Here is a 27,831-nt window from a genome sequence, read left to right as displayed (position 1 = left end):
GTCAGTCGCTTTCGACGCCTTCGACGCTTTTGGCTATTAATAATAACAGCAAATATGACGCGACTCTCATGACTGGCAGTGTAGTGTTATGAGCAAAAAGCAAAAAAAAAAAGGGAAAAACTAATCGCAAATTTCAAGGTCGCGCTGTGAAGTAACAAAGAAAAGCAACAGGTGGAACTTGACTTAAACTCGTCGTGCTAAACTCTCAAATCAAGTGCGCCGAAAACTACAAAGTGTTCTCAGAAATTTCAATTTAATTACGGGCCTCAAAAATACATACATATGTACATACTAGTATGTGCACAGCGATAAGATAAGGCAAAGGTGGGTCTGCGGGTGAAAAATGGTTATTATGCATGCCGAGACAAATCTGTGGCTGAAACTGACACCCCAACTGACATCGTTACAATAGTACACTGCGCGAAAAGGTACTCATACAACTTATTCAGTATTTCACTAAGAGCATTGCTATGAACATGTTATGTATAATTGCCATTTGTGAGGTAAATTCTAATTATAAGCGAAGTGGGTCAACGCAGAGATAAGAGATTCCAATTGAAATTCCTCACCGATGACCCATTAGTAAGCATTTTTTTTGAGCTGTGCAGTTACCATTCACTTGACGCGCTTACTTTCGTTTCCCTCCGAATGCCATGCATATTAGATATCTGGTTCAGGCTTGGAGCACCAGAAATCCAATCCACATCCATGCTTCTTGTTGGCCTGGCCCGTGGGCCTGGGCCTAAAGTCAATGAGCGTGGCATAATTGTTTAAACAAGAACAACCGGCGGAGTGCTGCCGGGCATACAAATCGATTGCCATGGCAAATATCAAGCATACGCACCGTACACCCATCGCACACCCACTACGCGTGCTTCCTGCTAATGCCGAAATGTGTGCAAAACGAATATAATGTATAATTAAAACTAATTTGATGACACACTCGTCTCTCGGGCGAAAGACGAACTCAACCAGGCCCAAAATGGAGAGGGTTTTCAGGAGTGAGGGGTGGGGATTCCTGCCAATTGCGTAATTATTGTGTGCACAACACATATGGCTCGTTACACTGACGATGAGTTGTTGTGTTGTGTTGTGCTGTGTGCGTCGTCTTCGCCGGCCTGTGTTTATATAAAAGAATGTTTTTAAGTACGCAAATTGACAAACAAACGCAGGCGAAGACGACGGCAACAATTTGCAAATACCGGGCCTCGCATTAAAGATTATTTTAAGCCAAAACCAACGAAATGAAATCCAAACTGCACGCTCTGCTGATGGCTTTAATCGGGAGCGAGAGGCCGGCCGTAGCCATAAGCCATGTTAATAAAGACTAAGTAATAATTAAGTGGCAGGCATTATGGTTGCCTTGGAAATGGGCCGAAGTGCACGAAGTGCTTGAAATGGCCAAAATGCCCTTCTGCCAGACTGCCATACTGCCAGACTGCATTTATGACCCGGTCACTTAATCACTGCATGCAAATAAGCCCAAGGAGAACTCATCCATCCAACCCATCTCCTCCCAAAAACACACTTCATAATCCCACCCAAAACTATACACCCACTGCCACGACCTTGCCGCATCACTTAAAGGCTTAAACCTTTGGCCTCTCACATTCAGTTCACGTATCGCTGGATTTCGAAAGTCTTTGCCCGCCTGCAGGCTACTCACTACTCACAAATCACTGCAGCTTCAAACTTGCTCGGATAATTTTCGGTGAATATCAAATAAAGTCGATAGCAGTCGGTAGCCAATGTCCGGTAATCAGGCCGAAATCCAAAGGCATAAAACCATATGCATATAGTATGGGAGGAGCCAAGCTAATAATTAGCATACTGGCAGGCAATTTTCGAATGTGCAGGGAATTTAATTAATTGAAACGAAAGGCCTGCCGGCAATTTAGCGATTTACGCTTAAGAAACATTCTGCACAAATATTTAATGATCGGTGACTGATTAGACTTCAGCATTCCATTTATACTAGTTAGCATTTTATGCTTAATTATGATAAATTTACACATGCAATTAAATAAAGGGAAATAATAAACATTTCGATGTGAAACATAACATAACATATTCCACTTTTCCAAACCTAATGCGTATTGTTCTTGAAATCAAAAATTTCAAATTAAGTTAAAATATTGAATATGAAATTGTTTCTGTCTTAAAAATTATTAGAATCCATCGGGAATAGAGAAAAGTTTATTGTTAAAATACATTGGCATTTCAATCTATTTTTTCATAGCAACCCTTTGAGGAAAAAACTGATTGCATCAATCCAACGAATTCGAGCCCATTGAGAATACTAGAATAATTGATCGCCCCCTTGATTCTTTGTCATTAGTCCTTTGAGGCTCAGGATTCAGGACCAATCAATGTCAGTTTCGCTCCGATGTCACCAGGTGGAGCACAGCCACAGGCACAGGCGCAATGGTTCAATAAATGTGCCCGGTGATTTCACTCATCTATGCAAAACAATCTTTTGCATGCAATTCATGCCGCCAAAGCCAGTCAGCCACCCAGTCAGCCAGTCAGCCAGCCAGCTTCATTCAGCCGCTTTTCAAAGGCCAAAACCAGGCTAAAAAGTGCGGATCTGAAGCGGGTGGGGAGATGCTGATGTTGAGCTGTAATTCATTCATATGCATTCACTATATGGCACTCATCAGCATTCGGTATTCGGTTCACACAAGCTGGGGAATATGGGCTTCCGTTTGGGGGCCAAAAACGCCCACATCCAGATGTTGCCTAGCGCCCAGTTCTCCAATTTTTCGAATCAGACGCTCCTGCTGCATTGCGCATACGCCGCGTGTGCCGCACTGGGTTTTTTTTTTTGGAAATTTCCAAAAGGAGGGCCTTTTTCCCCCCTTTCCCATTAATGTGCTTATTTCCCCACTTGCCGAACTATGGAATCCGCTTCCTTGGCAAGTTTTGCATCGCTTCCTTGGCTGCAACTCCTGTTGCATCGCTTGCTGCGAAAATAATATTAAAATTTATGATGACAAACTTTCAACGCCAGCTGCAAAGATTTGCAAAGCCAAAAAAAAAAAAATGAAAATAACGAAACGATACCGACAGGCGATAGCATAAAAAATACCCGTGCTCTAAGGATGCCAAAAAAATGCTACGACCAAACATACATTTTTTATTAATACATAACCATATACATATATATATGAGTATATATATTTTTGTGTGTTACATGTATAGATATGTATGCAGGCATGCATATATTTGCTACGTTTCACAATTCATGGGCGAGTATCGGTTTATATCGAGGCAAGCGGACGCTTTCAATATTCGCCCAGCTTTGAGCTTACTTTTTCCATTTCCCAGTGTCATTTTTGAAAAATTGATTTATGGCCAATAGTGTATGGGTAGCGGGTCAAAAGCGGCGGATTGGGGGGGTTTTCCGCAAAAAAACCTATCAAGTGTCTACTGGCGCTATCTGTTTGGCCCACCGCTGCTCGTTCGCCATGTTTGCTTTGCTTTCGGCCATACATTTTTCCGCTGAAGGCTTTGAGCCATCGACAGCCGCAGCCAAAGTTGCTCAATAACCAAGCGTATAGATCAGTTTTTAACAATCCACTGTCCCCTGATATTGCTTTAAGTCATTTTCACTGCGTGTTTTTTTCTGTTTTTTTTTTGTCAGTGATTCGGTCGATAAATTGCTGAATTGTTCGCGAGCGTGGTAGGGAATACTTGTTTTCGGTTCTTGTATAAAATACAAACCAAAAGTTTTTGATGAGCAGAGACGCGCAGAAACCATTTTGAACATATAAATTGCTTTCCAGTTTTCCAGGAAGTGCTAGTATATTTAGATCTACTTTATCAGGATATAAAACATACTTTTTCAGACTTTTAAAAAGAGTTTTTTCTGCGAACACACTTTAAGCCATATTTTTAAACCCATTTTTCGGCATACATTTTGGTCTGAACTACGCTCCTGTTTTCCAATGAAATGACTGCCAGAAGACAAAATGAGCCGTCAATTAAAACGTTTCCACACAAAAACTGGTGAAAACAACTGTGGGTGGTCGTATGCTCTCAAAAAACAAAAAAAAGGGTTAAATGAAAATTGCTCATTTTTGCGCATTTCAAATGGAAATTATTTCGCCTTTCGCTGTTTGGATGAAAATGTTCTGGCTGGATGTTGCCTTCAATGCCGCAGACAGTTATGGTGTTTTACTGTAGTGCGTTGTAATTAAGCGTTGACTTGTTCAATTACCAAAATGCAATTGCTTTCGGCGGCAGAAAAGCCGCAAATGTCCGCGTGAATTGCCAGAAGTTTTCCGCAGACCAGGAGGCCAACAGAGCGACAGGCCAACAGGACGAAAGGACGAACTACCTGAACGGATCTGGCACCTGTAGCGACTTGTATCCGCGTCAATTTGCATTAATGGCGTGGAAAAGGGGGCGGTACGACAGGAGGGGCGTGGCTTGGCGGTTCGAAATGGCTGGCACACAAAAAGCGTTGCATGCAAAAATAAGTTGGCCTTCTTCTTCTCCTTCTTGTTTGCCGCTGTCAGCGTTCCACAAGAAAAGAGAGAAGCAAGTTTTTGTTTGCATTAAAATTGTCAGCGGTGGCAACTTTGGCGAGGTTTCGTTTTAATCATGGCACAAAACTTTGGCCCCGTCATCCCAACTAACTGGATAGAAGCTCCACTCGCCTTTCCTTCTCCCTTTTCTCCATATTACCAACGCATGTGGTGGCATACCAGTAAAAGTCCTTGCACACTCGCACAAATTGGGCTTAAAGGAGCCGCAAACAAAGGACATTCGGCGAATGTTAATAGTTTAATTCTTTCAGTGTCCTTTGGCGTAAAATGTTAAGCAGAAGCTGCGGAATAATAATAATAATTAAATGGGAGATGAACATTTAAATATATATGTATGCTCTGCTAGTTGAATATTTCTGTTTTTAATACTTCCTATTGCATTAAATGTTATACATTTTTAAGGTACCCCCTTTCTCTAGTGGATAGTTTTGAAAGCAACTAAAAAATGCATTTTTAAAGTAAAGCCATAGCTTAATCCCCACCAAGGAGTTGGTTATCCGCGTCCTTGTGGTGCGCCCATTCCACTCGACATTTTTTCGTTGCCGGGCTGCACAATTAAAATGCATGGACCATTGCGAACCGAAGTGTTGTAAGCGAGCAGCTGTTGCATGCCACATCGATTGGAAGTGGGCAATGGTTATGCTTATGCATGAGCTGCTGCGGGAGGCGTAGGAGAAGGAGGAGGAGGGAAACCGATGGCACATCCGCAGGATATCCTTGCGACCCCAGATGGGAAAGGACAACGAACACCGCCCCACTAGGCGCACTTGTCCAATCTTGGGCATTACTTGAGGTCTCACACTGCAGTGTATTTGGCCAACAATCGGAGTTATTTATGCGCATAATTACCTGCGCTGCAGCCATTTGCATATGCGTCCAATATCGGGGATCTTGCCGGGATTTATCCCTCGCGCATACAAAATGTTGCATTAGGTCCAAAACCAAAACCAAAACCGAAACCGAAACAGTTACAACGCGTACAGCACCTGATTTTCCTTTTGCTTTTCCTTTGGCGCTACCTTTGCTACTTTGCCTTTGCCTTTGCCGTTGGCTTATTAAATGGAAGAGTAACAAGTGAAAACTCGCGCAAAACAAACTGCAAAATTGCCTCATTATGTGAAAAGGCAGCAAATAAAAGTTGGCAGTTAGCACAAAAGAGCCACGTTGCCTTCAGTGGGCGGCTGATGGGTGCTGTGTGTGCTGGGGGGGCGTGGCACTGAAAATTTATGCAGCACAAAGCCGTGGCAAATGTAAGTAAGCCAAACGACATAAGCAGGCATAAGCACAGCTGGATCGAGTAAAAATGATGTAGAACACAGCAGTTGGAATGCCCTTCTAAAAGGAGAGTTAATAGTTGTACTTTACGTTAGTTAGCAAACTTCAAGTTTAGTAAAGCTAAAGCAGCAATAGCAAAGTTCTTAGTATTATAGGGGCTTAAAATGCTGCTTAAGTAAAAACTAAAGTTGTCCATTGCTTGACTAAACCAATTACGCATTCAACGTCCAGAAAAGCATGGCACTTTATGTTTATCCAGGAACACGTGACGACGATGATTGTTTGGTTCATGGATTTTATTTTTGAAAGAACTGCCTTTACGAGCAATCCATAAAACTGAAGTCCATTGGCACGTGAAATATACATATATATTTACCTACCGAATAAGCCCTGTCACTCAAATGGCATTGGCCAAAATGCATTTCCCGCTTAAATTCATTATGGAAGAAATGGTGTTATCGAGTATCGAGTAGTGGCGAAGCTGGCGACCTAGTGGATATGGCTGGATCCGGTGCGAGGGACCAAGCGGCACAAAGGGCAGCCCCATTGAGTGCACCGACGCGTCGACGGCTCCCGGTGGGTGTAAATTTTGTTATGCGGCAAATACGCCATAAAGCAACGGAGGGAGCACTGGCTCCAGGATGAGGAGCAGGATAAACATGAGGCAGAGGATTCGCAGTGATGTTAACCAGGGAAGAGAGGGTTTGGATGAGAATGCTGCTTGCCGGCCAGGTCTTCAGGTCTTCAGTTTTCCCAAAGGCTGCCTCCATTTGCGTGAATACGTATGTATGTATGTATGTATGCCTTTCCTCTGTGTTTTACTCCCCCCAATTCGCACAGTGCATTCGGTGGCATGAAAGAAGTTTGGGTCCGTATCCGCATCCTGGGGTCGGTCCGTTCCTGCTCGTCCGTGTTCAGTATTCCGTGTTCCGTGCATGTGCGGCGGCACTCTAATAAAATTTAATAAAAAACGTGCAGCGCGGCATAATGCAATGGCAATGGACTGGCCCAAGGGGCTTGGTGTTCGGCGCTCCGGTTTGTTATTGGGTTTTGGAGGGGGAGAGAGAGGGGTGTTTGGTGGTTTGGCGGTACAGGTGTATCATTACCAGCACGCCAACCGCAAGTCAGACAAGCTCACAGCATATCAATATGCCTTGCGGGGTGGATCTTATGACCCACCCACTCATTTGAATCTTCTCATGAACTCATTGCTACGTGGAAAAATAGCCGTCTTTTATTTTAGTTTCACGCTGTTTTAACTAGGAAAATAAGCCAAATACATACATATATTCCAAGCTATTAATTAAGTAATTTGTATTAATTTTAATGACGCTAGTGTCATTTTAAAATACAAATTGTAGTCAGAAGGAAAAGGGATTTTTCAAATTTTAGTCAGAAAGAAAAGGTATCTATAATAACTTTACGCTTAGGTCAAAAATAACATTTGCACCTTTATTCAAAAATGTAAATGTGTTTAAGCCTTGAAAGAAATAATAATTGTACCTTCATTCAGAAATGTAAATATTTTTGATATTTTACTTAAAACCTTCAAATCGGATCGTTCAAAAACACAAAGGGTTTCTATTGATTTGATTGCCATTTCACTCAAATCCTTGACCCATTTAAAGAAGACCTATTGTCTTACATTATTCAAATGTCAGTTTGATAAGGAAATGACAGAAGTTATTACGAATTGAGAAGCCCCAAATCGCAGACGCATTTTGGTAATATTTTGTTCTTACTTTTTCTTTGCAGTTGAAGGAGAAGGAGGACTTTCGCGCAGCAAAAAAAGCACCAGACCACAGAAGATGCCATGGGCAAGTGTGTTTCCCGGCAGTCGGCTCCGCTCCACGAACTTGAATCCCCAGACGCAGAGCAGCATCATCAATCTGTATTGACAATCGCAGTGTCCCACGAAGACTTGGCCCAGGCACACAAAATCTGGCAACGGCTGACAGGGAGTAATGAATACATTGCAGCCGGGCCATCCTCCCAGTTGGAGGAGGTGGAGGTGGAGGAGGAACCCTTTTATTACACTATAAGCCGGCGAAGGCAGCCGGAGCAGCAACTGGCGAAGGAGCAGGAGCTGGAGCAGGCCGTGTTGCACATCGAGTCCCTTTACAATGATGCCGCCATTGCCCCAGCGGAACCGGTGACATCAGCCAGCGAACCGGAGTACTCCACTTGCCAGGAATTCCTGCTGCACGAACTGCTGCAGGTCATCGAGGAGCATGCATCCTCCACATCCAGCTACACGAGCAACCACATCCTGAATCAGGCCAGAATCAGGCCAGAACCTCAATTACCCGTGGAGAACAACGGCTGGCTGGCGGCGGTGGTGAGTAATATTGATAAATGTTTACAACTCACTTGAGCCTTCGGGCGATGGACTATCAATAAGTTGCGTTTTCTGGGCGGCAAAGTTGAGTGCGGCGAAAATGTGTGATGCCACCGATTGTGGGTCAACAATCTATTCTTCTGCCAGACAATTGTGAGTCTCGATAGTCATTGTTTCTAGAAGAAAGTAAATGGGAACTGGTGGGATGTTATATATAAATTAATATACATAACCAAATCAGAACTCCTTTATATAGTAAATAGTAGTGTACAGAAAATATTCAGAAATGTAGAAGAACTATAGTTTCTGCTTAGTTTCTAACTTTATCCACCTATTTTCTGTCTAAACATGCTGTCACTTCGGGACATGTAACAAACTCAATTATATGGAGTTCAGTACATTACATAAAACTGAATGTAATGAGCAAATTTAGCCTAACCACCCAAGGCCTTGATTCACTTGCTCGAAACACTTACCACCGCGCTTCCCTTCGCATTTTAGTCTTACATATTCATATTCCTTTTCTCCCAAGGCTTATTACAAGGTAATTTTGCATAAACAAGCGAGTAGGTGAGAGGGGAGGATGTGGCTGTCAGAAATGGGCCCCTCGCCACATATCATCTTTCATACTTAAGCGAAGCACTTTATCCCTTCGTTCCCATCAGCAGTTGACCTTAACCAAATTTTATTCTACTTGGCTAATGTCTCAGGGGGCTGATTACACCTGCATTTTACATGATTCGCTAAATGTACATATACAAGTAAGGAAAACCAAGCCTACCACCCACTTACATATGTACATGAAACAAAAAGATTAGTTAAGAATTTATAGTATTTGATTAAATACAGGAACATATTTTAAAAAGGTTTACATTTGCTGTATCGATGCATTATCCTATCTGTGTAACAAAAGTAATAAAAAGTATTAGGCATTTCCAATTCTAATGCATTCATAAGTTACATACTAACTCTACAACTGCAGCTTCAAAAACTTAAAGAATTCATATTTCGAGCTTGAAGAAATCATACATTTTTCTAACAAACCTCAAACGGATTTCATAATTCCTCACCTAGTTTAATAACTAACTTATACATTACATTATCTACATTAGCAAGTAAAAAATGGTTCAATTCCCAACTAAGCACCATGTCCGCCGCTAGGTGGCGCCACAGTAAGCCACCCCCGATTTTCGACCATTAACTCCACAACAGCCACTTGTTTTTCCTCGTTCTGCGCATGAGCAAACACTGGGAAACTCTCTGTCTATTTTCCACACTCTCCCCCAGTGGTCAAGCTGAAGAGAGCATAACGACCAGACCCACCACAAGAACACAGGGAAACCCAAGTGCTCCGTGAGAATTTTCAGCTCGCCATTCAATTTTCCGTTTGCCGTGCTTTCGCAAGTGAAAAATCGACGCCACTCTGCCGCAGCTGAAAAAAACTCAAGCAAAACTATTAAAAATAACACCAAAACTAACAACAAAATCGGAAAGACAATTGCAAATAGAAAGGTGGCATATAAGTGCGAAAAACGTTTGCATAACGTGAGGCGTTGAAAAGTGCGAGCAATCTGCGAAAGATTTTTCCAGCAATCCGTGAGGATTTTCAAGGACCCCCGTGTGGGTGTACCACTGGCAGGCACTCGCTGTGTATCTGTGTATTTGTGTATTTGTGTGTAGTTGAGCCAAGTGCAATTATAAATGGCGTAATTTGTGCGCCGTGTGGCGGCCGTGTGTCATGAGCATTGCCGAACTGGTGCATCCTAGAGTGGACCTTCTCTGTACCAGGATCAAGACGACTCCCCGGGGGCGCAGCAAACGGACGGAGGCTCGCCGGAGAAGCGAGTTCCTTCGCCGACAAACCGCAAAATGGATGAATGCGACAATCCCGTCGTCGTCGTATCACTAGGAAAACTCACATCACAGCAGCTGAACGAGGGGGTCGCCGAGCCGAGTGCGGAAAATTCGGATCAGCAGCAGGAGCCGCATTGTGACTACAAAGAGCCGAGCATCGATGATAAGGAAGCGCTCCTAGAGCAGGACCTTCACAAATCATCAGTCGAGGAGGACGCAGCCAACGACGCGGAAGTCGAGGCAGTCATTATGGTACCGCAATAATAGATTCCTTCTTGGAATATTCGTTTGCTTTAAAAAAAAATTGCGCATAGATATGGCTTTTAGAACGGCACTTACAACGCAAAAATATCTCACAGATCATTGTCTCGTATAAAGTATCTCCTTAAAGTTCGTTCATGTTTTCGTATAACTACGTTGTTCAAAGTTGTGCTTCTACAATTGTTCAATTAAATGTGTTCTAAGATGGTTGTACATATTTCATGACAATCAAAAAATAATACTTATGTAGGTCCTACTTTAATGGCATAAAAAATGATTGCATATGCAACCGAGCTTATCATAAATACTACTTTATAAAGTAGTACACTGTAACATCCTACGCAAATTCTCGTATTCCTAGAAGCAAACCATACAAAAACACATCTCGTATATAGGCTACCATATTGATGGTTATCATGATTCCATGAAAAGTATCTCGCAGATAGTTATTGTTCGTAGAAGCGAGTGACTCATGTAGTTAGCTAATAGCTGTGTATCCTTTTGTGTGCTGTCTGTTGTTGGGGAAGTCCTCGAGGCTCCTTTGTTTCCTCGGGCCTCTCATCTGTGCTGACCCGAATTGCAAATGTGTTTCGCTTTCATCCTAATCGCTTTTCCTAACCGCTTTCCCTCCACTTTCCCACCCATTTTTACAGGGACAGGCGGAGAGCAAGAAGCAGGGCAGCAAGTCGGGTCGCCGCCACCACAATGGCAACGGAAATGGTAATGGCAATCCCACGGAGGCGATGGAACAGAATCAGACGGTGCACACCAAAGGCACCGCCATGTCCTTTGGTTTCCGCAAGAAGCTCAATGGGACGCCCAAGAAGTTCAAGAAACTCCTGGAAGGCGGCGACAAAAGCGCAAATCGCACCGCCGACACAAAGGATGACAACGGAAATGCAGGTGGGTGGATTTGCGCAGTTTTCTTGGCAATAATAATTGCAAAGTTCACTAACCAGGTGGTTGAAAACACCACCCCTATTTCATAAAAGAGCTTTTGCTTTCTTTAATTGGTAGAAATAAGACCCTGTTAGATGGCAAAAAAAAGAGGGCGACCAAGCATTATGGCTTTTTAATTTGGCGACAATTTGGCCAATTTAACAATGGGTTGACATGCCAACAATTCATCGGAATCGTCTCCTTTCCTCTCCTTCCCTTCTCCTGCAGCTGTGCCCGTTCACTTTGAGAAAGTAGGCGCCGCCGCTGTCCAGAAAGCTGGCACTTTGGCGACAGGTGCGGCCGGCGGGCGTTTCGGTTATCGTGGGGCGGTGCCACGCCCCTCTTCTGCGGGCTTCACTGCGCCCAGCGAGGATTCCGAATCGGAATCGATGGCCAATGCACAGAACAACATCAACAACAACAACAATAATAACAATAATGGACGTGGAGCGGAAAATGGTCCGGTGTTGGTGAGCAATTGTGAGTATCTATCTGCTGGTTGCAAAAATAAAATAAAATAAAATAAGAGAAAATGCTATAGCCGAGTTTCCCGACTATCAGATACCTCAGCTAGTTGGAGTGCAAACGAGAAAGTTCTGCAATATGTTCTATTGATATAAAAATTGACAAACAAAAATAAAATTAAAAAGATAAACTGGAGAGATCGCTATAGTAGAGTATCTCGACTATTGGATACCCGTTACTTTTACTCTACGAATCACGGGTATAAATAGAAATTTTCCCACTTTTCCTCCAATCATATAATCATATAGTAACAAACGAAACTCCCTTCGATTTTCCCGCAGTGAAACGCCGCTCCAAGAGCGCACATGCCGGACGATCCGGCGATGGGGAGCCCAAAATAGCCCAGCCCAAAACGCTGACGTTCAACCTGAATCAGAACACCACCATCGAGTACCAGCGGCGTCAGTTCTTCGGCGAGATCGCGGATGAAACGTCGGGTTCCGGATCCGGATCGGGTATGGGAACGGGATCGAAAGCCATGCAGCCGAGATATAACTACAACAACCTGGCCAGCATGCATGCCAATGTCATGTGAGTAACCATAGTCGATTAGGATTCCAACTGGAATGGAAAATAATTTATAAAGACTACGTATAAAATTAATATTAAATACCAGCTTATATTAAACCACACTTGTAAACTTTTCCAGAGTTCGCCCCACACCGCGACCCACTCCAGCCAGCTACGCCAAGTTCACCCTGCAGACAGTGAGCCTGCCCAGGCCGGAGTACCCGGTGGCCATCAGCTTGACAGCCACCACACCAACCACGCCCAGCAGCAGTGTGCAGTCACCCGTGCCCGCCCATTCGACAGGTGCCAGGGCCAAGGACATATCCACCAGTTCCAGGCAACATCCCCTGACCTCGGTGCATGTCCAACCGCAGTCGCGTCATCTTGACCAGAAGAGCGTGAAGCAGCTGACGAATAACTCAACGCGACGCGGATTCTCCGGCAGCAGGGAGATTAGCGCAGACTCGGGGATAGCCAGCATGGACATGGCGTTGGACAGCAGTTCGGGCAGCTCGGTGGGTTCCAAGAGGAGTCGAAGCAGGCCCAGGAACCTGAAGATGGTGATGAGTGGACGGCACACGTTCGAGGTGCGCGATGCCGATGATCCGCCTTCCAGTGAGTCCAACTCCTTTGTGGAACCGCTGGCACTACCCAAGTTACCCACTGATGGCAGTCAGAGCATCCCTCTGCCATTACTGGGCTTGGTGCGATCCAATACGGTGTTGAGTCGGGAGACTTACGAGCGACGTCAGGCGGAGACTCCGGGTTGCCAGGTTGAGCAGGATCCGGATTCGGAAAAACCCAAGACAAGCGGCTCCGATGAGAGCGAGAGCGTGGATGAAGAGAAGCTCTACTTGGACTCGTCCACCTCCGAAAAGAGTGCCAAACATCAGAGCCAATCCTCAGTGGCCTCCAATTGGCGTCACCAGGCGGGTGAATCTCTGGCCGCCCAGGATTGCAGCAGCATGAGCATGAGCATCAGTAGTGACACCCAGGCTCCGGAAAATCCCCGTGATAATGACAAGGAGGAGGACATGTCCTTGGGTCTGGATGAGATCAGTCTGATCCACACTGACATGCAGTTTAGCACAATCTGTAAGTGTTTCGTTTGGTTCTTGGCTTTATTTTTGTATAAACTCCAATCCTCACCAGCTTCAATGACGGAAACTCCGCCCAAAGTGGGCCAGGAGTCCCTGCTCAATCTCCACCTGGTGGACAATCGGGAGGCAGGCACCTCGCGTCCCCGCTCCTTCAACAATGCTCTCAACGAATCCAAGTTTGCCGAGCTGGCTTTGGCCAGTAGCAGTTGCCTCCTGTTGGATGACGAGACTTCGCCCACGGATAGTTTGGTCAGCAGCACCGAGGATTCCGAGGAGGCGGGTGGCAAGTTGCAGAAGCACAAGCTCAATGAGGAGCGTCAGCAGAAGGACATCGATGACATCGACTTGGATGATATTTCGCCGGTTCTCGAACTGGATCTGGATCCGCCAGGTGGGCGAAGTCCCATTTCACCCGGCACACCCACTCATGCATCCCACTCCCTTTCTCTGGGTTCGGATTGCGGAAATCTCATAGATGATGAGATCGCCGATCAGCCGGCTCTGCTGTGCAACAGCGAAGCCCACGAGGTGGCCACCGATACGCCCACCTTGATGGAAACCCTTACCCACACCCAAACTGGATCCCTGCGATCCTTGAAGAGTCAGTCCAAGGCTCGTACCGCTCTGCAGCAGGCCATCGAGTTGAGTTTGAGGACGCCGGCTGCGGTGCGCAAGGCAGTTATGGATCGAGCCGAATCGTTGGATACTCTATCGCCATGCGAGTCCATTTGCTCCGATGACCTGATGATGGACTTCGACATGAACAGCAGTGTGGACTCCATCGATCACATGGCCAGTTCTACGGGTCGCAGTCGCAGTGGCTCGGATCTTCACAAGATTGGTGGTGGTCAGGATGTGGATCCCATGCAGGCGGAGACCGAGGCGGAACTTCTATCTGAGTTGGAGCGCAGGGGCAGTGATGTGATGAAGGAGCTCAATACTTTGCTGCGCGGAAGGAGGCAGCGCGGAGGACCAAGGGAGAGGATTAGGTGAGTTTTATCTTATATCTTTTATCTTATCTTATCTATAGCGATTACCCAAGGAGTAATCAAACATCAAGTGATGAACTTCCAGAAATGGATCAAAAGTTTATTTCATATATTGATGACCTCTTGTAACTCGGCCTCTGAACTACAAATTGACCTGAAAGTGCGGTTTTACGCTCCCAGAAACCAATCCTGCCTCCCTGAATGTATCTTGTATCTGATAAAAGCATTTTACTATTTTGGAATAATTTCAATTCCCCCCACCTATACGAAGCTAATTGAATTGGCTGCATGGGGTCAGAAATGCGCTGGCGGTAACGCTTTGAATTGCCTTTGATTTGGTTTTATTAGTTTTTCAGTTGGCAGACGGCCAGCGACTGTTGGAATATTATTAAGTGCATTTTCCCGGCACTTTTCCCCACTGCAACCCAATTTCACTCGAGGAGCTGCAAATCAATCAGCAGCCTCTCCCCTTTTTTAGCGCAGGTTTCCTCTCTCTTTTTTTTGGCTGCCCGACAAATTTCCGCCGGCCGGTAAGTGATTACTCAAGTTAGCCCTAGAAAGGCAGGAATTGATGACTAACTTCGAGGTAATACATAACTTAACTCTAAGTTAAAAAAAAATACATAAATTAACTCAAAGCTTAAAGAAATCTTACAATTAGTTTAAAATTTTGCCTATCTGAATTTTCCTGACAAACAGAAGAGATTTTTTAAATAGAAACTTTCTACAGAGTTTAAAATAATTTCTTTGTCCTACCCATAATATTACTGCTATTTAATCACCACCTGAGTGTTAAAGTTACTTACCAGTTCCATGCACATTCAGAAATATTCAACCATTGATTAAGCCAACAAAACAAACAGCCAGCGAATCCCACGTGTTTGCCTCTTTGTTTACTCGTTTCTGTTTGCCAAAAGGGCGCTCTGGGGTTAATCAAATGCAATTTACTTTGGCCAGCTCACAGCTTTGGCATGGCACGCCCTTTTCCCCCCATCCCCCCGAGGCAGTGCCCACTTGTATTTGAAGGGTAAATGGAAATCAAAATGGAAATTGAAATTAGCCCAAAATTAGACAGACATCGGTGATCAGTGGGAAAGGACAGGTTGGCACTCACAGGTTCGCCCTTATGTTTGCCGAAGTTGCCAAAGGTTACGCTGCTCCATTGGTGCATTGGTTCCATCCATCCACTCAACGTTCCCATTGCAGGTTCCGTTGTCGGTCCCAATTGCCGTGTTTTTTAGCGCCGGCTACCAGAAGGAGAAGGGGCTATCCATTGGGGCATGTTTATGGCCCAAAATGCTGCAGCCAGCAACTGCAGCAACTGCAGCAACTACAACTGCAACTCTTTGTGGGCCTTGTGCATTCTGGGCGAAGCCAAAGCCAAAGACGCGACCAAACGGCAACGGCACTTGGCATTTCCAATTGTCTATGCCTGCCCCCATCACCACCTTCCCATTTCACTGCACTGGAAAAAATATTACATTTATTGATTAGGTATTCTTTTAGGCTTATCATTTATATTGCTAGAAGTTCCAATACAGACAAGTTTACATTACTTATTTATATGAAGCATTAACTAGTTAAAGTTATGCAAAACCTTTTCTATATCAGCCACAACTTTTATATTCATATGTATCAGTATCAGTATTTCAATAATCACAAATGATGATGGTTGATACTATATGTCAATGTCTAAGATTCAATAGAAAGCTAAAAGAATCAGCTATTTTTAGTACAAACAGCGATTGTTTACTTGTTCTCCGTGTGGCCGGGTTCCCGTCTCCATCTATGGGAGCTCCAGACTGGGTCTTGGCTTTCTGGCCAAATCGTGGTCGTAGTTAAGATAACATTTTGACTTTGGCCGGAGACTTGATGGCGAGTGCCGCATTCTTTTGTCATGGCAACGAACCAGCGCAACAGTCGCAACAGCAACATCAGCCAGCAACACCAGCAACAACAACCGGCAACGGCACGACATTCACATCGATGGAGTCGTTTTCTGGCTCTAACCAAAAGTTGGGAAAAACTTTATTGCTAGGAAAAATCAATTGTCTGCCTAAAAGACAAAGTATGTGTGTGTGTGTGTATAGTATGTGAACCTGTTTCGCAGCCAACAGCCAACAGCCAAATAACTGCAAAACGCCGCTGGCCATGGCTAAATGTGTTGTTGCGGTTTAACCTGTCACTCGATGGATCCAATAGATGCGCCTGCGTCGGGACATTGGCTTTCCTTTTACTTCAGTCTCCAGCCGACATTAGAAGGCCAATTTCAAAGTAGCCAGCTGCAGATACTTGCGGATACTTGCAGATAAAAGCACCAGTCACATGCAAAACCGCACTTGTGGATTAACCTTGAGACTGGCTTACCCGCTTGGCCGCTGCATGAGTCATTACCTCCATCGTTTCCTCTCCCCCTTCCACCAAGCCCACACAATCTGAGTTATTATTGCCTCTCAGTTAGCACGCTCACGCGGATGCAACAAGAGCCCCATTGTGATCCCCAATCTAGAGATTCCGGGCGCATAAATATTATGGCTGCTGATGTTGCTGTTGCTGTCGCTTTGGCTCTGCCTTCCTTTCTTTCTCCATTTTTCATTCAGTTAACCTCGTCTAACGGCTGTGCAACACACTCTAAGAACGTTAACAAAAGCGGCCCATACCCATGCCCACATGGCCAACTCTTTCGGCCCACCAGCAACATTCTTACCACTGCTCGCGGTACATGTTGCTCGTGCAGGCGGCGATGTTGCTGGTGTTGCCTGCTGATGTTGCTGGTGCTGTTGTTGCTGGCGGGAACGGTGGGAAAACGGAACATTGGTAACAACAGCAACCAATTACAGTGGGGCTTGTAACAGAAATGTTATTGATTATTGGAGTTAGTAAGATGTTCTGATTAATTTATTGATTTATTATTATTTTTATTTTTTTTATGATCCCAAATAACTTTGGAATGATTTTTCACATGTTAGAGAGAGAGAGAGAGAGAGAGAGACGTCTTTATCTTTATGACTTTAGCGGACTCCACAAAATATTTAGGTTGTAAATACTTAAGTTCAGGAAACTCTTATTTGAGTTTTTTTATAACCCCTTAAGTTATTTTCCTTTTACGGACCTCCAGTACTTCTGCTGCCATGAAACCGCTTTGTCGCCCACTGTCGCGTTCCATTGCCATACAATACCACTCCATTGGCACTCGAGCGGTGGCTCCAACTTCGATTTCGGCTCCAGTATTAAACAAGATCTCAAAGCGTGCGGTTCGGTGCTGTTTCTGAGTACTGTGCGGCCAGCTGTGCGAAATAATAAATTATATTCGTAATCCAATATCATTCCATCAGCAATATCGGTTTGAAGCGCGCTGCCAATAAAGGCAATTGTAAATGGGTAAATTGTGCAAGAGCCGTTGTTCGAAAAGCGCGTGGGAGTTATTGCGTAGACCCATTTAATTGCGTTGTTAATAACCGAAACAAAACCAAAAACACAAAAAAAAAGCTAAGCTATTATAACCAAAAGCAAGAGCCAGTGACCGCAGGCAGTCGTCGCCTCCAGTGATACGCACTGTTGCCTCTTCCATGCCACAAATCCACATACTGCCTACCCATCCACAGCCTCAGACTCGGATACAGATACAGATTCAGCTTCAGCTTCAGATACAAATACATATAGGTGGTCCAACGCCGACGCCAGCGAAAAACAACCAGCATTCATAACAAAAGACACGCCGCGGGCACAAGTGTCAATGAAACGAGCGTTTTGCCTGGGATACTTTTGGCATTTGGCCTAGACCCGCAGATTCAAGTGAGTAGAAGAGGTAAGGTGGAGCTCCCCTATCATGACCCTAAGAAAAGATGGTCTTCCGATTTCCTAGTCATACAAAAGTTGGTCTGAAGTATAACCTATCTTTGGTTGATTTTAGTACTATAACTATCTATCGTTCTATTTTGAAGATAACAATATCAATAAGTGTAGCGTATGCTGGTTTCAGTTACTGCATTTCAACTGTCGCTGAGAACTGTAGTGCAATGCGGCATTACGAATCTGGCAGGGCTAACAAAGGCAGACAGAAGCTACCGAAAGCCCAGAAACCTTAGCCAAGTGGTAGCCAAAGTGGGTGATGATTTCCGCTCTTAGCTTTGCGTAATTCGATATGCAACCCAGGGCAAAAAAAAAAAAGAGGGCTAAAACAAAAAGTCGAGGGAAGGAGTAGGCCCAACACAATGGGCTAAAAAGTGTGTCACATGCAAATGCAGGCAGCGTTTGGAAAATCTTTTGGAATTTGATGCCATAAACGTAACAATTACAGATATCAGGCACATAAAGAAAAAAAAGAGAGAGGGCAAACTGCGGGGTTTCGGGGGTCGAGGTGGCCCCCTTTTATGGCTTTCCAGCCACTTCAAGTTCAGTTGCATTTGCGACGCGTTCAGGTTTTGGTTACGGATACGAGTACGGGTTCCCATCTCCATGGCATCGCATCACATCGCCATCGCCATCGCCATCGCCATCGCCATGCATAATTCAACAGAATGTTTGCCACACAAACTACGGACATACCAAACCATCGAGTGCAAATACAGATACAGATAACTGCTGCTGCTGCAGCCTACCTTCCCATCTACCTGTCTGCCTCGAAAGTGCTCCCCAACTCCAAATTCCCCACTCCCAGACACACACTCTGCCCATATCCCCATTTTAACCATCGTTGATCATCATCCCCGGCTCACACACTGAGAAAAAGAGAACTATAATTGTTATGCAAAGAACAATAAACTTCTTGAAGATGATGCATTCAATTTCATAGCTTGAAAGATATTTCATTTCATGGGAAAAAGATGCTGGATCTAAGAGTTTCATATACTTAAAAGATCATTACCCAAAAATATTGGCATTTGAATCAGTTCAATCAGTAGTAATGACCTTTATAAGTATGCATGTTTGAGCTTAACTTTGGAATCCAGACAAGCTGTCCATTTCGAACCCATTAACTGATCTTGAGCGTTAATCTCCTGACCAAGATCTAGTATTTCTCTGCGTGGAGGAACGAGGAACAGAGAACCCTGCGCATGGGCAGATACACACCGGATTCTCATCAGAGGCGGTCGTGTGAGAATGTTGGTTATTTCTTTATTTTTTATGGCCATTACCATTACTTGCGTGGCTTGCAGCTCGCGCCCCCTCCTCCTCGGGCCTCTAATGAAGCTGCCTTTCCATTTCCACTTCCCCTTCCTATGTGAGTGTACGTATATAAGGATGGGTACCATACCATACCAAACCATACAATACCATACCATAGTATACTATCTATGTGCAGCTCCAAAAGGTCTGCGACTCTATGACAAATGACGTTTTGCCGCACAAATTGATAAGTACCGTTGTGCTGGAAGTGAAGTTCGAGTAGTGAATGTCAACGCCTCAGCTTCGTGGATCGCTCTATGATTATGATTATGGTTACTTGTCATTGTTGGATGTCGACTGTTAACTGTTGCAGCCAGCCAAGTTAGCCAAGTTAGCGACAGTTGCCGTTGGCAGTGGCGCGTGTGCAGCCACAAATGAGGCACATTTGTACTAAATGTGTAGAAAGGTAGCTGAAAAGCAGGTGCGTAGCCATGGGGCTATTTTCGGGGGTTTTGTGGAAGACCTTATCGCCAGAAATGAGAATTATGTGCTCAAATGTTCATCACGTAATGTTATTAAGCAGTAGACGAAATGCTATCAAGATCTTATTTCCAAATTTCGGGGTAAGCGGGTTACTTCAACATATTGTTAAGAGGTATTGGAAGTAGTAAATGCTATATAATTATCTTACATTTTATAACTTTGTGCTGTAAATGTTAACCCAATTGATGTGTTTACCAACCACACCACCTGTGATTAGATATGTCCGTATTGGCAATATCTCCCAATGAATCGCATAATTAATGGTCTACATATCGTTAGACTCCCTCTTTTCTGCTTCCCTGGCAATACTTCCTTATATGGACACACATATAACTCCATTTGCTGCACTTGTTGCAATGACAGGCATTTTGTCGTCTGACAATCGCCTTGTTTTGTTTTTCGCTTGGAGTTCGAAATATCCGGCAGTGCCGCCTGTGGAGTTTCGCTGCATTGGAATTGAGTTGTGCAAAGTACTCGTATTGTTTTAATTTCGGTGAATCTCTTCAGACCTCATTGCTGCATTCATATTCGTATTCATATTCATGGTACAAAAACCGCATAAAGTTGGCGTGCGAAACTCACAAAACATGTGGAATTTAGCCAGCTTTGGCGGTTGTGTGTGGGTTTTTGGAAAGTGTATTTTGTGTTTTATGATTTGGACATAATGTACACTTTAATTGCTTTTTGTTTGGAAACACACGAGTGAACTTTTGGCTTCGGCTGGATTTGTGTTGCAAATTTGCCCAAACTGTTTATTAGCTTACAACAGCTATTGGCCTTAAAACTGAGATTTATTAATATACTCTCATTATTTAATTAATAGTTTATCTTCTCCAAGCTATAAAGATTAAATAAATTTAACTTTTTTATACTCAGCAAATAAAGTTGTATCAGCTTGTCCAATCTTTCTTACCGGATGCAATCGAAACCATCGCAGCGGGGAATTTGGTTTTAATTAAAATGAAAAAGTGCTGAGAACCTTTATGAAAATGCCGACAAGCCCACTAGAAAATAGAAGGGGAACCCGGAACAATAGAAGATGAACTCGTACTTTCATCGCCGCTCCAGATGAGCTGAAAATTGTTCACAGTCCATTTCGTGCGATTCGCGATCATCTTAATGCGGCCATAAACAAAGTTCGCTGATTCAAAATATTCAAATTGCGCCGTGCCAGTTCCCTGAGAGCCAATTACACTTGGCTCTTTGGTTAGCGACGTGAACTCGAATAATTGAGCTACTGCAGAGGAAAGTCTCACAAATTCCGTGGTATGCTCGTATTAATTTCACTGTCGTAATGCAGCCCACCAACTGAATATATCGTTTTAATTGCGGGTATTAAGGCAGTGGACCCCGAATCCGAATCCGAATCCGAATCCATTAGTCATTAACCTTCGCTTACAAGCGTGAATAATCGAATGAGCTAACTAATTTTGAATGATTTTTCCCTTTTGTTTGGCTTTCTGTTACCGTTTTCAACAGTTTGTTTAAATTATGCCGTGAAATTTGAAATTTGAAACTGCGCATGTGTAAGAGCTGCCCCTTTTTCCCCCCTTTCCCCCTTTTTCACCTGCATTTTTTGGGTGTCTGCAACACGCAACAGTTGACTTTCACCAGCTGAAAGGCAGCCAGAAAGGCATCTGTGGATTTATTTCCAGCATTCATGTCGTGCAGGTTACTTCGCCACCTGACCCCCACCATCCATCCACCCTGCCCCCACCAACCCATCTTAATGGCCAATTGACAACCGGCGGGCCGAGCATTACTCTTGGCCAGGCCCTAATCAATGGCATTTCACTTTCATTGCGAGCGCGTTAATTGAAGCTGACTAAATAATGGCAAAACTCACCCCCCAGACAGAGGTTACACTTGCCAACAAAGTTCAAACATTTAGAAGCAACCCGAGTCAATTTACATCTGCACTATTTGCATTTAACTACTATAGTTGGGAATACAGGGCTCCAAATTATTTAGGGCAATTTAAACAGTCAATTATGTAAAGAAGCACACAAATACCCAGTATCTCAGTATTTAAATATATTATAAATCAAACTATATCCCCGATTTTGGCCAGTGTACGGGGCTCTGCTCTACAAAGTCTCCACACAGCTGTTGGTGGTCTGCGCATGTCGCGATTGTGTCATTCCCGCAGAGCAACAACATGGGACATTAGAATCGCAGGCAGGAGTCCAAAGATATTCGATTTGTCAGCTTGGACGATGTCGGAGGCGGACAAGTCCACCAGCAACTGCTCGCCCAGTGGAGTGCGAAGAGTGCGCACGGATCTGAAGACGTCGGAGAACCGATTCCTGGGCAGCCAGCAGCGGACCAGCTCACCCATGGCCATCAAGCAGCGGCACCTCCACTACCACTATGCCACCTTCATGGCCAGCAGTGCGCCGCAGGCCCACGAAACATATCACAGGCATACTCTTGGATACTTCTACTTATATATTAATTAAAATGGTATTTTCTATTAAATTGATTAATAATTAAAATGTTATTTGCTTTTGCAGCGCCCAACTGCCTGCGCGCGCCACCAGATTGCTGAACCGCTCCCGTCTGCAGGACCAGCAGCTCGCCGGCAACGATTCGGATAACAGCCTGAGATCCTCCCACAGCGGCGGAGCTTCGGCAGCGGCGGCGGCGGCCAGGAAGAGAAGCACGGCCAACTCCAGGACCTCGTCGGGATCCACGGCCAGTCTGCCCCGGCAGCGTCACCTGCAGCAGCAGCATCTGGGCTTGGGAGCAGGAGGTGGAGGTGGTGCTGGTGGAGCCACTGCATCCGGAACATCCACCCAGCGGTGCGGGGGAGAGCTGCACAGCTCGTCGGACGATCTAATGTTGTATGACAAGTCCTTCCGCAATGCCATGATCCAGGATGTGCTGCAGTTCAAGAAGCAGCTGCTTCGACTGCGGCGAATACTCCAGGAGGTAATGATGAGTAAATAAGCAAATGGGGAGAAACAAAGACTTAACTCAACATGAAAATATAATAAGCATAAGTTAATAATTTCCTTTTCAAAATGATTAAACCCTCTAAACATCTCTTCAGTAGGTCACCACCTTTTCTATAACATTCAATCTTTCCTCAGTTTATGTAGTATATATATAACCGCTTAAAGTTATTATAAAGAAACTACTTTCTTGGGTATATTCATAAATTTTCCTTTGAACTACACTTTTCCATGGCACACCCATCACTATCATCATCCACACTCACCATTCACTTGCACTCCCAGGCCCAAAAGGAGCCAGGTTTTGATTTGAAGCGGGTACGTCGCCGACTCCATCTGGTTGTGCCCAAGGCAATCTCTGTGGGAGTCTGTGGAATAGTGATGAGTGGAAAGTAACCTACTGGTTTTCATTACCTCTTTTCCCAGACGGAAACGCTCAATCCCTTCGAGAACGACAACGTTCAGCTGTTCGCCGCCTGCGGATTGGATAGCAAGCAGCTGAATGACATCGATCTGGCCAGTTTGACCTCGTCCACGACGGAGGATCCACTCCAGGAGCTATCGGATCTACGTAGACAGGTGGTTTACCTTCAGGTATTTGCACGTTTTTTGCATTTCGTTTGCTCGTTAAGCCGGGAGAAAACTAAAACTGGGTCTCAAATCGATTCGATTCCATATCGATTCAATTCGAAGCAGGACAAGACTTTTCTATCGCATTTTTACTATCTCGCTGTTGTTCTTTAATGTTTATTAGATACATGGCATCTTACTCCATGTAGCATGTAATATATCCAATCATGCGTATACTATACCCATGCTTATTGTACATCTATCTCTAAATACAATATACATACGTTTTATATAAATACAGTCATAGTTTCGTGTTGATATTGCACTTTGACTTGACACAGAACACAGATCATGCAAAAACCCTATAAATGAACAGATGTCTCTTTTTAGCATCAAAGGAGCAGAGAAAAATCTTTACAATATTCCTAATGAAATTTAAAGAAAGTGTAGAATGTTTTAAAGATTTTAGCTGCCCCCTTGAATAGTTCAAATCCATATTTACACTCCTCAATATACATTGTTTCTAGCTGTTTAGTTCAAGTATATGCTTTGATTAAGAAAAACCAATTGGCTTCTAAGTAAAGCGAAAAAGAAGCTCTTATATAAAATAATCAAAGCATGACAGTCTTAAAAAGCAAAAACTAAGCCAAGATAGCATTTTGCCAACCTGCATATTTATATAGATATGATTTTCACACTCTCTGGCTTAGATATATAACCACTAGTGACCTTTCATGGCTCGCTCCACAAGAGTGAACTGACATTTACTGATCTCTGCTCTTACCTCCTTACCTCCTACCCTGCTGTCCAATCCCCGTGCTCCTCCAGGGTCAAGTGGACGATCGTGATCGCACCATTCGCCTGCAGCGAGATCTCATCGAGCAACTGGAGGCCGAGAAGAGGCAGAAGTCGGCGGCGAATGGAACTGCATCTGGCGGGGATCAGGGCAAGGAGCTCATCAGCATGGCCACCCAAACGGAGCGGGTAAGTCCATCCATATACATATGTTAGATACATATATATCTCTCCGATCATATGTGTTTGCACAACATTGACTAACCGAAAGCTATCGTCAATTGCAATTACAATTTCAATTTCAATTCCGATTCCACTTTCACAGACACGACCACTTGCCATTGGTGCGGAGGGTTTGTCCAGGTAGGCAAACTTTCATGTTTCTTCTCAATTTCGGCCACATATACATTATTTACTTGTTTTCCTATTATTTTGTTACTGCATTTTGTTGTGTTTCGGTCATTTTGTGTAATACTTGTAATTTTTTGGGGGCTTTTCATCAACCGCAGCTGCGCGGCCGCAAAACTAACAAAACTAATACAAAACGCTGCCGCCTGTTTCTGCTCGTTAGTGTGGCAAATGCACTTGGAAAAAAGTGGTTTACATTTGCTTAAATAAATATAGGAAAATAATATTTAACAAGCTTTACTACAACTCCATCAGTTTGGCTTAAATTGTAATCTTATTGCGATAAAAAATATAAACAATGTTCAACGAACATAGAAAAAGAGACATGTTTTATTTGATTTTCTTTTAATAAATTAATTAAATTTTAATTACATTTTGTTACTACTTTTGTAGGAGCTTAACTTCATTTAGTTTGAATTTTTGTGTGTAGTTGCCGCTGGTCAGTTGGTGTTGCAAGTTGCTAGTAGCTCGTTGCAACTTACTGCTGGAATCGGTTTCGGCGGGCTTCACGCTCCGCTGGCATGCAAATCAGTTGGCCACTTTTTGCGGCTCTTGACGTTAATGGCAGCAAATTGCAATTGGAGCAGTCTAATTAGGGCTGATTCTGCAGTAGCTGCAGCTGAAAGCTGCAAGTCTGCAGATCTGCAACATCGACTGTGGCAGCAGCAACAGGAGGCGGTATTACCATTTTTCAAATCTAACTAACAATAGACCAGATCTCGCCCCGTTTAACCCATCTGAAATTTTCTTTCTTCCCCATTCGCAATGCTCTCATGGAATTTGCATACACATACACTCAAACAAATAACTCTTTCTACACTAACCGAACGCTATTTAGACTACAATTTGGGGAGCAACAGGTACTATTTTGTGATTTCATCCTAGCCATCATTGTGCTCTGTGCCATCAATCTTATATGTATACTACACCTAAGCTACAACTGTATAGATAATTGTAATTCGTGCACTTGAGAAACTAACCCAATGCCCAAAAGCATTTACTAACTACCATCAACTGATACCTAACTAAGCTTTAAACTGTCTAAGATATTCGAGTTACTAAGCTAAGCTTTAAGAACGTTACTAATTTGTCACTGAAAATTTAACACTGTTTGTGAAACGTTTTAATTGCATGCGGCAATTAAATAGAGTCCCAAGGTAATGCAAACTAAAAATTAACCCACAACACGTCGAGAAGATGGGATGGGTCGAAAGAAAAATATATATACAACCTCGATGATTCAGATGAGTCATGAATCATAAGCATTCTTAGCCAATGAGCACAGTTGTTCCCCTAAAATGGGTTTTTTTTTTAATTTATACCAACGCAGTCTGGAACATATTTGAAATTCCAATTTTTAGCATTCTTAAACGCCTTAGCTTTAATTAATAAAAAAAATACCTTTATCTTTCTACTAATTCCAAATCAAAACTCTATTACCACAAGTACAGTGATTTCGAAATATAAAAATATTAAAATCAAAATGATTTCATAATTTAAAAGAAATTGAAAACAGTTTAAATAGGTGTCCTGCCCATCTTCTCAACATTACTAATCTTATATGGCATGGACAAAGCTAATGGTTCCTCTCTAGAAAGTAAACAAACATCCTAGAACAAACAACTAATCCCCATCTCTCTGTTCGCAGAAGTAAGCCCGAATATACCAGTTATACCACGCACTTTCCGATGCTCCACTTGCACGATTCCACGCTGGCAGCCACCACGATAATCCGCCATCACCAGAGCAACCACAACCAACATGAGCAGCAGCAGAAGCAGCAGCAGCCGGATAAATCCTGTCCAGCCATCAGCCAGACCCGCCGGCACACCATCATCTCCACCACGCTGACCAACTACAATCAGCAGCTGGCGGCGGCATTTCCCGATGCCCCACGACGCTCCTCCATCGGTTGGGATACCATCCCGACCATGCCCACGCCAACGGCCACGCCCACGACCCATGGCAACGCCTCCAAGCCGGTGAGGATTACGCTAATCGGGGAGGCACTGCCGCTGCTCAAGAAGTCATCAACCGGATCGCTGTGCTCCTCATCAACGTCGTCAACGTCGTCCTCCTCATCAACATCCTCGTTGGCCCAAAATGCGAACGTGGTCAAGATGCGCTACCCCAATGGCTGTCAGAGTGTTAAGAGCGGATCGAGTGCCCATTATCAGCCGTTGTACAACAGCAACAAGATGACAAGCCCAACCGTAACTATAGTCTGATTTGGATACCAGTTTTCAGTTATCGTATCGACACAACCACATCTAATTTTGCCGTCGCAAGTCTTCTGGGAGGCGCTCCACATGGAAATAGAAAACTTACAAATAATTGTGAAAATAGACCTAGTACAAGATCTTAGTTAATGTAAGCGATATGTATTTGCATCTTAGCGAAGAGCCCGCGACAAGCAGTTTAGTAAAATATTTTCGTATTAGAAATGTAATTTAAATATCTCCATATATTTATACGTATATGTATGTCCATTGCTTCAATATAATGTTAAACTTAAATTTAACCGTCTTTCTGCTGGCTTAGTTTTGGCTTCCAAATGCAACTTTGTTAGCCAGATATAATCGTATACATACATTTAATATCCGCCAATCTGAGCATTTTCAAGAGCCTCCAAAAACGGAATACCCATTAGCACAAGGGCTATATACTCTTTATATATGTATAATCTAAAATAGATCCTAGATAATTTTGCATTGTTACTTGTTTTTGCCTAAGTTTTAGTCTAAGCTAGTGAGTTCTTTCTTTCTGTTTTCTTACGATTTATTCCCATAATTTGTACAATATGTCTAAACCATTCTCGCTAAAAAGGAAAAATGATGAAAATCAATAAGAGCGAAACGGAATATTTTTTTCTCCAAGAGCACAATAATCGTCAAGTAATAATAACCGATATTATGTAACGCATACTGTATGAAAACCACTATTAAAGTTATAGAAACTACCTATCAATAGAGAAAGATGAACGAACTGTTTGATTTGGAGGCATTTCACAGCTGTTGAGTGGCCGGCCCTCTGCTCGAGATCCCATTGATGACGCCCCAAACCGGCTTGCAACCCGGTTCCTCCTCCCTCTCCTCCTCCTGCTCCAACCAA

At 43.8% G+C, this 27,831-nt stretch overlaps 1 protein-coding gene across 13 annotated transcripts; it reads left to right on the top strand.

Moving 5' to 3' along the window:
- Positions 1 to 5: 5 nt before the first annotated feature.
- Positions 6 to 27,695, top strand: LOC120447937 (serine-rich adhesin for platelets). Of its 13 annotated transcripts, none has more exons than XM_039629607.2 (14): positions 6 to 428; positions 7,581 to 8,163; positions 10,932 to 11,181; positions 11,446 to 11,697; positions 12,024 to 12,273; positions 12,392 to 13,347; positions 13,405 to 14,341; positions 22,507 to 22,924; positions 23,374 to 23,541; positions 24,346 to 24,501; positions 24,638 to 24,675; positions 25,559 to 25,580; positions 25,869 to 25,877; positions 26,369 to 26,509. In XM_039629607.2, exons 2-14 carry the CDS (start codon positions 7,639 to 7,641, stop codon positions 26,372 to 26,374), a joined length of 3,987 nt encoding a protein of 1,328 aa, XP_039485541.1. In that variant the 5' UTR covers positions 6 to 428; positions 7,581 to 7,638; the 3' UTR covers positions 26,375 to 26,509. The 13 variants fall into 13 exon arrangements, with proteins under 13 accessions (XP_039485541.1, XP_039485542.1, XP_039485543.1 ...); XM_039629608.2 differs by having other exon boundaries at positions 26,372 to 26,473; XM_039629609.2 differs by lacking the exon at positions 25,869 to 25,877.
- Positions 27,696 to 27,831: the final 136 nt, after the last annotated feature.

The sequence above is a fragment of the Drosophila santomea genome, chromosome 3L, assembly GCF_016746245.2.
Source record: "Drosophila santomea strain STO CAGO 1482 chromosome 3L, Prin_Dsan_1.1, whole genome shotgun sequence".
NCBI lineage: Eukaryota > Metazoa > Arthropoda > Insecta > Diptera > Drosophilidae > Drosophila > Drosophila santomea.
The sequence above is the reverse complement of the archived record's forward strand: the minus strand, read 5'-3'. Positions and strand labels throughout refer to the sequence as shown.

Coding starts and splice junctions, on each gene's coding strand:
- LOC120447937 (XM_039629603.2), top strand. CDS start 7,639: ATGGGCAAGTGTGTTTCCCGGCAGTCGGCTCCGCTCCACGAACTTGAA. Junction 11,182..11,445: donor GGATGACAACGGAAATGCAG/GTGGGTGGATTT, acceptor CTTCTCCTGCAG/CTGTGCCCGTTCACTTTGAG. Junction 11,698..12,023: donor TCCGGTGTTGGTGAGCAATT/GTGAGTATCTAT, acceptor ATTTTCCCGCAG/TGAAACGCCGCTCCAAGAGC.